General features: G+C 31.9%; 1 protein-coding gene across 1 annotated transcript in view; it reads left to right on the top strand.

The window, feature by feature from the left end:
- Nucleotides 1-14,183, top strand: part of MYCBP2 (MYC binding protein 2) — a 259,243-nt gene that overhangs the window by 191,283 nt on the left and 53,777 nt on the right. Inside the window, exons 54-55 of the mRNA XM_045567320.1 lie at nt 319-451; nt 4,091-4,213. Coding sequence (XP_045423276.1) covers nt 319-451; nt 4,091-4,213 — 256 coding nt within the window. The remainder of the gene's footprint in view (nt 1-318; nt 452-4,090; nt 4,214-14,183) is intronic.

Raw genomic sequence — 14,183 nt, forward strand, 5'->3', positions numbered from 1 at the left:
TTAGGACATTTTAGATGCTAACAACAACAGCAAAAAAAAGCCACATGTTTTTGGGTAACGCTTAAAATTATTTAGGGATTATCTTTGTGGTTTAAAAATTATTATGTTAACCAAATTCATAAATAAGCAATATTTTACAGAACTTTTTATTGATTTCTGTCTTACCTCAGGCTGTGGTCTTAATTTCAGAAACTAATTTCATGGTAGAAGTGAATTGGAAAGATTACACTATTCAAGCACTTAAGCTTTTTACTGGTTTTCAGACTGAGTGCCCTGAAAGAATCAAGCCAATCAATCGTGCTTTTTGTTATGTGCCAGGTAACCAATTCTGAAGGTACATGGGTGCAGCTGGATAAGAACAGCATGGTAGAGTTCTGTGAGAGTGATGAAGGAGAGGCATGGTCCTTAGCTAGAGACAGAGGCGGAAACCAGTACCTCCGACATGAAGATGGCAAGTTGGCTTAAATTTGTGATTTATTCCAATTAACCTTTGAAATACAGAAGTTTAATGTGTATTGTATTGCTTTTGTCTTAAAGAGTTTTGTGTGTTCATTTTTTAAGGAAAAGACAAACTAAAGATTAAAAAATCTTTCAGCTGTTAAAAGTGGTTTATAACATACATCGGTACTAAATGAGTGCACATAAAAGAAGAAACTTAAAAGAAAGTTTGAAACATACAAATTAATCTTTATAAAACATGCTTTTTATTTCATTAATATAAATTTGTATGCCTTATTCTTCTGTGCCAGTGCAGGACTGAATATTTTACCCTTTCTATCATGAAATGGATGTTCAGTTTTCAAACCACCAATTGCAGTACTTCTCCCAGGCAACTTCATTTGATTGAATTTTGACTCAGGGAAGGAACATTGAATAAATACATAACACCTTTTGGGGGTTTTCTATTTGTTGTTTAGACTTTCAACTTTATTTTATCTGTTCAACATTGACCTTAATAATAAAAGATTTTCCCTTTTTTCCCCCCTCTCTTTAATCTCTTGGTGGCAAAAACTTGTTCTTCGAAGTTCAGACCACATCGGTTCTATTATAGTGAAGTTAATTTTTATTTCTTCATACCCAGATTGTGAGTCCGTTGTGGACAGGCACAGTGTTTTTATCTTTGCATTCCTAGTTCAGTTTTGACACAAACGAGTTGCTCATGAAGTTTGATAAATGCAAGATGAATTATAAAAATAATAGGACATCAAAATAAGTATGTAAACAAGGATAGCCTTGTCTGCCAAATCCAAAAATGTATAGGATAAGGTTGGATAAAAGAACTTGTTTTGTTATTCAAAAGATAATAAATTTATAATACTATCCAAGAGATAACATTGCTATAAATATAAACAGATTCAAAAAAGTTTTGAAATTTGCATTAATGACATTTGGAGATATTATCTCCCCTCCTCCCTCTTTTTTTCCCCAAACCCTTTGAGGAAGGTAGTGAAATCTTCAGTTTATAGGTAAGGAAACTAAGCTCATAGAATTTAAAATGACTTGCCTGTAGTTACACAGCAGATGTAAGACTTGAGTCAGAATCTTCATTCACATTTTAAATGCTGTGCTCATTACACCGTGCTACACATTGAACACAATTTGAGAACCTACCTCCTCTCCTTGTTTTTACCAGATAAACTTTTTTAGTCAAAGGTGGTGTGGTCATAAAATAATATTCTGAGATAGTAGAACTATTCATCATTTTCTAAAGAAAAAAGCTCACTTTAATGCACATCAGGTATTTATAAAATAACCTCATTTACTATATACTTATTATATATTACTATATATTTACTACATATTCATTAAATTTTTGACATTTTCCTTTATATAGGAATATTCACCTGTAAATGAAAATACCTAAAGTTAAGATCAGCTTTATTTAAGATATACTTAAATGTGAGATGGGCTGAAGTAACTCCCAAAGGACCTTTCTAACTTAATAATTTTTTAACTGGCAGTATAACATAATGTGTAAGAGTGGACTCTGGAGCTGGACTGCTGGGGTACAGATCCCAGCTCTACAATGTCTCAGTTGTGGGACCTTGGCCAAGTTAATCTATTTATTATCTCTATGCCTCAGTTTTCTGCTTTACAAAATGACCTCATAAGTTATAACCTGATAAATTCGATATGAAGACTAAATGAGCAAATAACTTAAAAAGCTGACAGATGGTAAGCTTAGATATTATTGCTAAAATGTAAAATGCTCTCCATACTAAGGAGCTAGTTTTAACATGGAAAATTGTATTCTCATAAGCTTAGAAGGTAGAAGTTTCTTCTAATATAAAATGTCTCTTAAATTAGGATATTATTTCTGGTGAGATACATATTCCACCCTAAAAGATGTTTAAGAGAAGTTTAAGTTTTTCTCTGTAATTAGTTAATAATCCTTTATTGACGTATGGTGTATGTATATGTATACACACACATCATTATCATAATATGGTCATAATGTGAGTCTTAGTATTTTTTTTCTCAAGGTAAGCGTGAAACGAAGTTTATCGAGGAAGGACAAGATAGGTTTACAGAGCAAGAGCAAGATACAGGTTTACAGGGTAAGAGCAAGATACGTTCATCCCAGAATGACGAACGGACCCCTCTGTCGTAACAAAAGGGCCTAGTCTTAGTATATAACCTGTGATGATAAGGAAAGAAATGATATGATATTAATGCCTTAAAATCACTAAGATTAGTTGATGTGGATCCCAAATAGTCTGCTCACTGGTATTAATATTTAATATGGAAATAAGAGGATTTGACACTATGGATATTTATATGAAGTAGTATAAGTAAAACAAAAGCTTTCCTCTTTGTAACAATTATTTATTGGTCTTCGATACCTGTAGATAAAGCTGGTAGGCCAAGTTACTGCTATGGTAACAATACACTTATCTCTAGTGGTAGAGCTTTCTGGAGTCTAGAGGGGAAGAGCGATGCTGTCTTTCTGTTCAGATTACTGTTCATGAGTGTTTTTCAGAAGAAATATTCCACTGTTGAAATATCTCATACTGAAGAGTATTGCCTAAGGGAAGTGCTAGGATTGGTTTTTTTTTAATGAAGTCTGCAAATACTGGTAAAAGGGTAGACCTTACAAGTACCACTGGTACGGCAGAATTCTAATTTAAAAGCACGGAAAAAACATTCCATCACATCCCTATAGTTCCATGTTCTGTTAAAGGGCTATTGACTTTTTAAAAATATGTTTAAAACATTTCATTTTTATAAGGTTATTTTAATGGAAAAACCCCTTTTTCTCCCTATTACCTTTCATTTCACAGGCTTTATTTTGCCCTTTTTAAAGCTGGTATTAATATGGATATTTAACTATGGTATTGTTTTCTAGTGTTATATCAGAATCTAGAGCCACTTAATTGTTCATAGGGGATTAATTTAGTTTATCTGTTTTATAGATTGCATCTTGCCATTTGTAAACTGAAAAAGTATTTGTCATTTTCTGCTTGAAATAAGAATTCTGACACATTTGTTGACTTTAGAATGTGTTGATAGACTCTGATTATGTGAACTGGTTTATTATTATCCTTTCATTTAGGGAAAAATATCTTTATGTAATAAAAATAAGTTAAAAGTTAAATTTTGTGTAATTTTCACATTCATAATTTATTTTACAAGTAAAAATTCCTTTTTATACTGGATACTTAGACATTTTGAAGACTTTTTTCTCTATTTGAGTGCTAATATACAAAATATTTTGATTTCTTGTTTATAGTTTATCCATTTTGTTTTGTAAAATACCTTTGTATAAACTTGTTACAAATGTAAGGGTTCCCAGTCCAGAGATACCAGTGTACATTCAATAATGTATCCTGCAACAATTAAAGTAAATTGGTTTCATAAGAGCTTGTGCTATTTCTAAATTTCACTGGGTATTTGATAAATGAACACAAAGATTTGTCAGGTCCTTTGTCAGTGTTAAGATGACCTGATAGGGATTTAGACTTATCAAATCTAAATGTAGCCTATTGCAAAATCTAATCAACATAAAATCTTTTACAGTTTTTTCTCTTTGTTGTATGAATAGAGAATAGCATATGAGAAACTAATGTTATAGCTGTGACTCTTATTGTAGAACAAGTTCTGCTGGATCAAAATTCTCAAACTCCTCCTCCAAGCCCTTTCTCAGTACAAGCTTTTAATAAAGGGGCAAGTTGCAGTGCCCAAGGATTTGATTATGGACTCGGAAACAATAAAGGTAGGTGTTTAAAAGTAAGTCTTTTACTTACCTAACGTCAGTATTGTTATTACCTTCTCTTTCATCCATTTTTATTACTGTTCACCAAGAAATCTTTATTAAATTAAAATTTGTTTCTAGGAAACTAACACTCAAAATGTTTAAAAAGTGTTCTTTTTGCAGTATTTTTACCAATTTTAGCTTAAATTTATGGAAGTTCTTGCTTATTTTTCTATTTTTAAAACACTCATTTTGAATTCATATTCTAAAGGTTCTATGTCACTATATCTACTAAAATAACTATTATTTTATCATTCACTTATTATTAGCAATATATGTTACTGAGCAACAAAGAACTTTCTCAAAAGATCCATTTAAAATCAGAATACTACTTTTTTTAACCTCATAAGATGTTTACTATTTAAAAGAATCCAAGATAGATGTTTGTGAATTTGTACTCCCATAGTATTCTGAAATTAAAAAAAGAAAAATAAATAAATAAAAACTGTAGTACAATCCTTAACAATAGATACATTTTATGAAAATTGAGGTAAAAATACTATAAGAATATTACTTTCAAGTAATATTTTTAAGTAATAGTACATATGAACTTTATAAAATATGTGATTTTGAATGTTTAACCCAATATCTTAGTTAATTTAGAATTATATGAAATGATATGTTTGGGTTTAATATATATAATGAAACCAGAAGGTTGTAAAAAGAAAAAAACCCTAAGCCACATGAATATGAAATATATACAGCTGTTTTGGCTGCATTGATAGAAAAGACCAGCATCATGGGCAGTCCAAACAATAGTTACTTTGGGATAATTTATACCTGAAGTTCATCTAAAATTGCATTTTTATGTAAATTCACACACTCTTGTTCTGTCCTGTATACCTGATCCTGACTCCCTCAAAATCAGCCCTGTGGTCAGTGGCTAACTTACAGTTAGGTGGTGGATAGGAGGGAGAAGATAGTCTACATGGAAATAATTTTACTTTAGAATCTTATTTAAATTAATTCACAGGACTTAATTTCAAGGGACAAATACAGTCTCATTATACCTGACTTGCAGAACAAGTAAAAAAATGAAATAATGAACAAAATACAGAATTACATCAGTGTATAGGAAATATTCAATTTAAAATGAAACTGTTTCCTGTTGGATATCTTCATTACTTTCCACGAAGTATTTTTGTGAAAGAAACATAGCCACTAGGCTTTTTTTTGACTCTCTTAGATTGGTCTATCCATAGGCATGGGTATCATCAGCTCGCTTACCTCTGGTAGCTCTGATTTCCATTAACTTAAGCTAGATCTTCGTGCTTATGAAGGGTAGATGCTTGGTGGTGTTTTCTTCATGTCCCTTTCTCCTTACCGTTGTCAACTCTTAAATTAAAATCTCAGCATTTGCTTACCACTACTATACCTCTATAGTAAAGTGTTAAAGCCATGCTTAACTTGATTGTATGCTTTCAGTCTTTAAAATGTCTGTCTTTGTCCTGATAGCTATTACTGTAAATCAGCCTTTAAAGTATAATTTATTAAAACATAAGAATAACAGTTTACAGGAGACACAAACATTACTGAGAACATTTGTTATTAAAGAGAAATAGTAAGTATTACTTTTAAAAAATGTGATTTTTTTTGAATATTGTTCAGAACTACCATGCACTGCTCTGGGCACGGTGTTGTGTGTCTGTAATCCTAGCTACTTGGGAAGCTAAGGTGGGAGGGTCACTTGAGCCCAGGAGCTCAAGGCTATAATGTGCTGTGATTGTGCCTATAACTAACCACTGCACTCCAACCTGTGCAACATAGGAACACCTCATCTCTTTAAAAAAAAAAAAAAGTATACACTTGTTAATAAGCTTTTTAAATATTTAGATGGTGCAAAGAAATATTAAGAAACTTAAATCTGATGAAATATATCTAACCTTTATTTATTACTTATAATAGTAGTTCCTGTTTTCTGTAACTCTCCATACTGTCCAAGATCGAAGAATTGTTTTTGTAAAAGTTTTTTCCTTAAAATGCTATTTTACAAAATTCATCATAATCTTTAAAATCTTTTTTTGCAATATACACCATTTATTTATTAAAAAATAAAGGTAGATAACTTGTATACACAGTTCTTTCCCTATAAATCTATCCCTTGTGCTTCACTTGAAATTGCATTTATGAAACTTTATTATTTATAGGAAATATGATTGGAAAGATACTGTTTTACAGTTTCTTCATCTGCTAGTCTGGATGTGTTTTTTTTTTTTCCTTCATCATTTAAACTGTTTAATATACATATTCTCACAAATCAGGAGTTATCATTCACCTTATCTTTAAAAATATTTTTTGTTAAAATCCTTTGTATTTATTAATAATTATAAGGAAAAATGTTAGAATTCATATTTGAGGCACTGTTCAAATTAGGTAGCTCATATTCCTTTTTGTCTTAGAGGACTTGCAGGTTTTTGTATTATGGATCTAAACGAATCCATGCTTTTAAAAAGTAGAATTTCTTTGGCAGTAACAACTTAAAAAAAAGTATTAATTTATAACTATAACATGAGCATATTGTCATGTTAATAGCATATACTTTGCCCCCTTTAATTCTACATTTTAAAGAAAAACTCTTAGAACTATTTATTTACTTTCTGCATGAAATAATACTGCAGATGAACCAGGGTGGTATTAGTCATGGCTGGACTTTGTGGAAAAGACGTCATTTACTTAGATCTTCATTTATATATGTGTGATGTTGAAGCAACCTATTGTAGATTCTTCATAGACTCTTATTCTCCCACCGTAAATAATGAGAGATGTTTATATGAATTTAAATGGATTTGTTTTTGTGGGCTGCTATATAAAATTTGATGGGGTGCTTCCATTAAAAAAGAAGGCATGCAAAATTTGCTCCATAATTTGAGGAGAGTATACACCAACTTTCATGCATTTCTGAATTGGCATGGTTTTATTCAGTATTTAACTTTATCTGAATGTCATAAAACACCATTTACTTTGCCATTTTGGATGTTAATGAGTAACACGTTGTAGTTTTGATTGTTTTGCTCACTGCAGGTGACCAACTGAGTGCCATATTGAATTCCATTCAGTCACGACCCAATCTCCCAGCTCCTTCCATCTTTGATCAAGCTGCAAAACCTCCCTCTTCCCTAGTCCACAGCCCATTTGTGTTCGGACAGCCCCTTTCCTTCCAGCAGCCTCAGCTTCAGAGTAAGTCTGTCAAGCCTTACTTGCCTCATCAAGCATTTCTGAAGCTTTGTTCTGAGTTGTTTATCAGTTACTAATTAGTTATCAACTCACCTGACTGGTTTTATTTAATTAGGATGTTATCCCCTCCCACATTTTTGAAGTTTTTAAGCTATTCTGAGCTGGCATTCTGCAGCTTATAGTCACACATTTTTTATTAAGTGTAAAGTAATGACTTGTGCTTTCTAATTTCAATATAAGAAAATACATTCTACAAGACATATTGTTAAGAAAAACATTTTTGATTTAAATTTTTCTCTTTTATTATGCATGACTATGGTAAGCATCAGTGACAAGGATAACTTTCATTTCTTTACATTGGATTTTTGTTACTTTGAGATGTCCCAAAAGAATAAAGCTATTTCACTATACCAGTGGATAGAAAGGAGACTGTATTTGCTTGGCAGATTTGTTTGTTTCTTCTAAGTAAATTTTATATCTGTGTAATGTATAGCAATTTAGGTTTTCAGATTTTTTCAAATTGTTGTTTCCTCTCTTTCTTTTTTATTTTGCTGTTGTTTTTGTTCCTAATACATTAATCATTTGATTCCAGCTCTGCGCTTTAGGATTGCTAGCCCTTCATTCATGATAGTAACTTACACTGGTTTGGAAAAGAGACCCAAACAAATTACACTTGACTAAGTGTTCTTTTTTCTTAATAACCTCCTGAGCCTTCCACATAAACTTCTCAAAGCTCCTTGCAATGTGACAACAATGTGCTCTTCTTGGCATTCAGTTCTCATGTTGACTGTATAATATATAAGTGCACTGACGAAATGAGATAGTTTATGAAAGTTTCATATTGTACACCATTGTTTGCATTGAAATGCATGACCTCCTTGCTTTGTTAAAGTGCTTTCACACTTAAGTTATTTTTCTACAAAATACTTTGATAACTGTTATTAGGGTTACTTAAGAGAATGTTAGCTGGTTTAGTTTTTACTAAGAACCAGAGCAGTATATAGCTTCCAAATGATGTTATTCATTATTACATTATTATCCACCTTAGGTAAAGAATATACAAGAGTATAAGCTTTTCTGGATTTGTACTATACATTAGGGAAGTTTAATGAAATTAGTTTAGAAATATAAATAATTATCAATTTTTAGTTTATCATCTCTATTCATGTAAATATTCACTTGAATGTCTCATAAGAGAAGAATTTCAAGGAAACAAGATAGTGTCACATGTGAAATAGTTTTTTCATGATAAAGTATTATTTCAGAAGAATGAAAGAGAAGTGAAGACTTAGTTTATTTTGGAGCAACAGACTTTTTACATTTAGATGTAATACCTGGGTTGCAGGAAATTTTAAAGGTAAAGATAAGGGAAAAATCAAAAAGGAAAAAAAAACTGTGGTCAGGGAGAAAATTCATATTAGAACATTCAAATTTATTTATATTCAAATTTAATTTTAAAAGAGAAATTGCCCATGTCAGAGCAGACAAAAGAACTAAGTAAGGACTTTTTTATTCTTCTAAAGGGTTATTGCAAGTCTTCACAAAAACAAGTGTAATTACTATTTTTATTTTACCAAGTTTAATAAAATATTTCAAAACAAACTATACAGATCATAATAAAATTTGATTTTCTTCTTTTGGGGGATAACAGGTTTCCAAGTGACATTGTGTCAATATAATTTTATGCACATTGTGTATAATTGTTATCAATACCACATTTCCTTTACCACCATCCTGGAACAAATTTGAGATCATGGTCCAGATATGTCTCAATTGTCAATTTTCTGAACAATTACTTGCCCATACTCCAACAATAGGAATTAGATCTTTTTTAAAACTTCCTACTCTCAGTAGAATATTACTGAAGTCTGACTTCCAAATTCCAGAAAACAGAAGTCTCAATCTTTAGCACAACTAAAAAAAGTATGAAATCTGAACAGTAGCTTTAATGTTTTGAAAATAATTCAGAATGGCACTTTTTACATTGTGTTAAGAAAGGTAAATGTGGCAGACTGCTCATTGTGAAGACTCCCTGAGTAAGATACTCTTTCCTAAACTTACTTCACTGCCGTGCATCTCACTAGCATTCACCTTGCTTTAGAAGATGGCTTATTCATACTGAACTTCCCTGTGCTAATTAGAAAAATGAGAATCATTTTTGTCTTATACTTTTGTAATATTAAAATAAAACATTATGCAGAAGACGATATTTACTAAATTTGCTTATAGTCACCACTAAGTACTAAATACCATACTTAAGCACTTTAATACATACTCATTTGAGGTAATGTCTGTTATCTCTGTTTTACAGGTAAGGAGACACAGAGGCTTAGAGAGGATAAATGCTTTGCCCCAGAAACATACATAATAAAATGGTAGAGCCAGAACTTATGTTCAGCTCTGTTGACTACAAAAGCCATGTTTTAAATATTCACCCTTGCCTAGATAAATAATGCAAAATCTTTTTAACATATATATTTTAAATTTCTGCTTATATTTGGTTCTGACATCTAGAGTATTAGCTTTGTTCAAACTGATTATTTCTCTCTTTTTGTAGTTTAATTTTTTAAATGTAGCATAGTTTGAAAAGAAAGATTTCCTAAATATAATAATCCAAGTTTTCAGTTTACTAGACAAATTCTGCAAAGACACACATAAACTACCCCACACTTTAAATTTATCTCGCATTTCTATGAGCATTATTATCAGTAATTCTTTGGGTTTTTTTTTCTGAAGTATATTTTTTCACTGATTTTTGGAATTTAAAATAATCTAGCACATAATTGGGTAATATTTAAATTAGCAAAATTATTTTATATACATACAAATTATTTCAACTATTATTCTAGTGAAGTAGAATAATTACAGAAATAAAAGTTACAAACTTTCCTTGTCTTACTGTGTGTGTGCTAGCACGAAGAGGAATGAGAAAGAGAAGTATGTATATAAAATTTTTCTTTACTGTTGTATAATTTTGAAAATAGTTATGTAGTTTTTAGAATTGGAAAGCAATTTGGCAGTAAGATTCTAGTAGACTGAGGTGGGGAATGATATCTGTGACTGCTTTAAGAATACTCCTTATTTTCATTATCTTTCCTCATTCCTTTTGAAAGTATCATTTTATGTCCTGTCACTCTTTACAGTGTCTTACACATCATAGGCATTCAAGGTGTGATTATTGACTATAGACATTTAAGATTATCACTGCTTCAATTTAAGATCATATATTTCTTGTTATCCTATAATAGATATTCTGGTGTTACTTGGAATACATCTTCAAAGAAGAGAAAGAATATTTCTTTCTCTTAGTAATTAAATTAATAAAGTAATTAAAACCAATTATACTGTGATGATATGATGTATAATAATTCTAGGTTTATCCAAATATCTATGTTTAACATAGCATTTTATCACTTTCTTTCTACCTACTGTCCAAGAGGCTAAATAGTTTACTTCTTTTTTTTGGGCGGGGAGAAAAGTGGCAAATAAAGCTTAAGACAATTTACTATTCTCCCAGAGATTTAAACATGTAATGTATAATATATGTCAAAATATATAGTACTTTCAAGCACAAATATGATAGCTCTAGGTTACCTTGCAACAAGAGTTTTTCTATTATACTCATACATAAAGTCCATTTGGGTATGTGCATGAATATTTATTTACATTTGAAAATGCTAACATGCTAGTGCACTTTGTTAACTTGTAGAGACATAGTCATGGAAAGACTCAGTTCAAATTTCCCCTCTAGCAACTTACTGGCTTCAGTTAAGTTACTTGACATGTCTGAGCTCCTCCATAAAATGCGATGCCCAATTAATGTTATCTTTCTATATTATTATTGCATTTCGATGCAAGCACTTAATCTCTATCACACTCCAAGGAAAAGGTGGAAGAAGTCACAGTCTTAAGAGAGAGCAGTCTTATTCTCTGTGTAGAATGAGTTTCATGGGGGAATTTATAGTAGAAAGGGACAAATGAGGTTTCCTAGCTACTTTTTGGTCTTTTTTAAAAGTATAACTTGATTGATTATTTATTTTGAGATTAATTCTTACATATAGTTAGACTATATTCAGATGTTAGTATGAATGTTAGTATAAAGCCAACTTTGTAAGACTTAAGAGATCATTTCTGTCCTGAATTATAGTCACAGCACAGCATTTGTCAATTTGTTTGTTTATTGGCCTGCTGTGAAGGTTTGTGGTTGTAGCATTTGATCTAGGAAGGAGACCTGTATTTTAATCTCTGTTCTTCCTCCAACTACTTTTGTGACACTAAGCTGCTTTTCTAAAAAGATCTTTTCCTGCTCCTAAAGAAAAATTAAGTGATGATTTTCATCAAAGACTTTAGGAAATCAGGGTCAGCTTTTATTCAAATATTAAAGTTTGAATTTTTCACACTTGAACTTATAGCATCTGTCACAACAACCAGTATATTTATTTTAATTTTGGCTGTAACATCTGTAGTGTCCCTACAAATCTTAATCATTTTAGTATGGGCGTGAATTTATCTGCACTCAGCTGAGCCATCTCCTCATGGTTTAAAAGCCTTGACCAAGGTTTTCTGCTTCTTCATCAGTAATTTCTTCATCCATCCTTCGCTTCATTCTAGGAATCCAAACCAAAAAGAATGCTGATGCTGCTTCTAAGACAATGTTTCGTAGTGCATTTGTTTTCTCTTGAGTAGATATTACCTTTTATCTCTCCCTCTTCCCCCACCTCCTTATTGGTTCCTGTGTTTATTTCACCCTTCATTCCCATCTTTCTTCAGATGGGCTATTCATTCTTCCATTTATTCACCTGCTTTTATTAAGTATCTATTCTATGCTAGGTTATGGAGACCAACAAGGTTAATAAAATATGTTTATTGATCTTGAAGTGCTTCTAGAATATTGTAAGAGATAGCTATATTTCAAAAAAAAAAATCGATGGCATGTTTTAAGTGCTGAAGGAGCAATATTTTCAGGATGCAGTGGAAACATAGGAGAGAAAGCTCCTGACTCGGCCAGGAGAGGTTAAAGAAAGCATTCAAAAAAGCAGCAGCTCCTCATGAGAAGGATTCATAAGAATTGATCAGACGAGGATGGGAATGGGAAAGGAGTTTATGGTAGCATTCCAACTGTGAGGATAACATGAGCTAAGTTAGAGAAACCCATTGAATCAGCAAGTATTGACTGAGCACCACCTACTTACCAGGCACTGTTCTAAGCACTGGCCATGCAGAGGACCATTTTGGAGTAATCAAACTCTAAAACCTGGTTTAGGGTGGGTTCAAGAGAAAAGAGCGGGGAAAGAGAAATTGGAGACAATGAGTTTGAAGAAATCTGTCAAGATTTGCTGTAAAGAAAAGGGAAAAAGTAGAGGGACACCAGGAGAGAAATGTGAGATTTGGAGAGGTTGTTGTTCTGTTTGTTAATAGAAAAAAAGGAACATCAGGATTGTTTTCTAATGAGAGTAATCCAATAGAGGAAAAAAATTTATGCTGCAGGGGAGAGGAGAGAATTGCTGGAACAACATTCTTGCATAGAAGAGGGGATGTGATCCAGTGCACAGTGGAAAGTTTGGCTAAGTAAGGGCACAAATAGTTTTTCCATCACATAAAAGAATGTATAGTGTTGGGAGCACAAGAATGTTCTGTTTGTTTTTTCTAAGTAAAATAGAAAGCAGTTATCAGCTCAAATTTAGCATGGAGAGCCTGTGTTAGTGGTTTGAGAAAAGAGGAAGAAAATACATAAAGTAGATATCCCCCAAAATGTAATGTTTCTCAAAATGACTTCTAGATAGTTCCACAGAATTTTAAACAAAAAGAATAACATATGATCAGTTTTACATTTATGACAGGTAACTGAAAATATTATGGAAAAGGTCCTGGAGAAAGAATGTTGGAGGCAGAGAGTCCAGACACAAGCTGAGTAGGGCTTAAATTAAGGTTGATTGCAGGGGGGATGCAGAAAAAGTAACAAGTTTAGAAATATTTAGGCAGTAAAATGCACAGGACATGCTAATCACAGTTGTGGGAGCCAGTCTCGAGTGACATCCACTTTTGTACTCTGTTTTGAAACATAGTATGCTTATCTAATACCAGAAATACAAAACAAAAAGCTGGTTTTAAGAAAAAATGAGTTTAGTTGGATAACTTGGCTCCAATAGACTGTAATATAATTTGAAAATGAGAAACATTTAGCATTCTCATAACTAAAGATGGCATTGTTGACTAAGAAGTTGAAAATACACTATTAAATAATTCATATATACATTTTTAGTAAAATGAATCATTAAAGCATTCTCATGATTTTATACTTAATTAAATTTAGAAAGGATTAGGTCGACATATCTCCCACTTTGTTATTCTCTCAAACTTCTACACTGTAGTATATCTCATTACTGAAGCTTAGCAAAACAATATATTTATTTTTTAAATCAGACTCCTCATCTTTATCATTCGATTATCTTTCTTCCCCCCTTCAGTTTATTTGAGAAATCTACACTATGAGCAGCCATTTGTCATATGATGGCATAATTTCTAGTGTTCAAGGGGCCTAGGAAGTCATCCAGCTCTCTAGATGAGAGAATTCTTGGTGACTTGCCCAAAGTCATTCGGTTAGTTGGCCAATCTAGGACTTGAATATGAGAGTCTGCTAACTCCCCCCAGTGGTTTTTTTCCTACTACATTTAAGTTACCTTACATAGACTGCAAGACTTGGAACAGACAAGAGGTCATTTAGTCCAGCCTTCTTATTTTATACCTTAAATCCCTC

Source organism: Lemur catta, chromosome 13, assembly GCF_020740605.2.
Source record: "Lemur catta isolate mLemCat1 chromosome 13, mLemCat1.pri, whole genome shotgun sequence".
NCBI classification, from domain to species: domain Eukaryota; kingdom Metazoa; phylum Chordata; class Mammalia; order Primates; family Lemuridae; genus Lemur; species Lemur catta.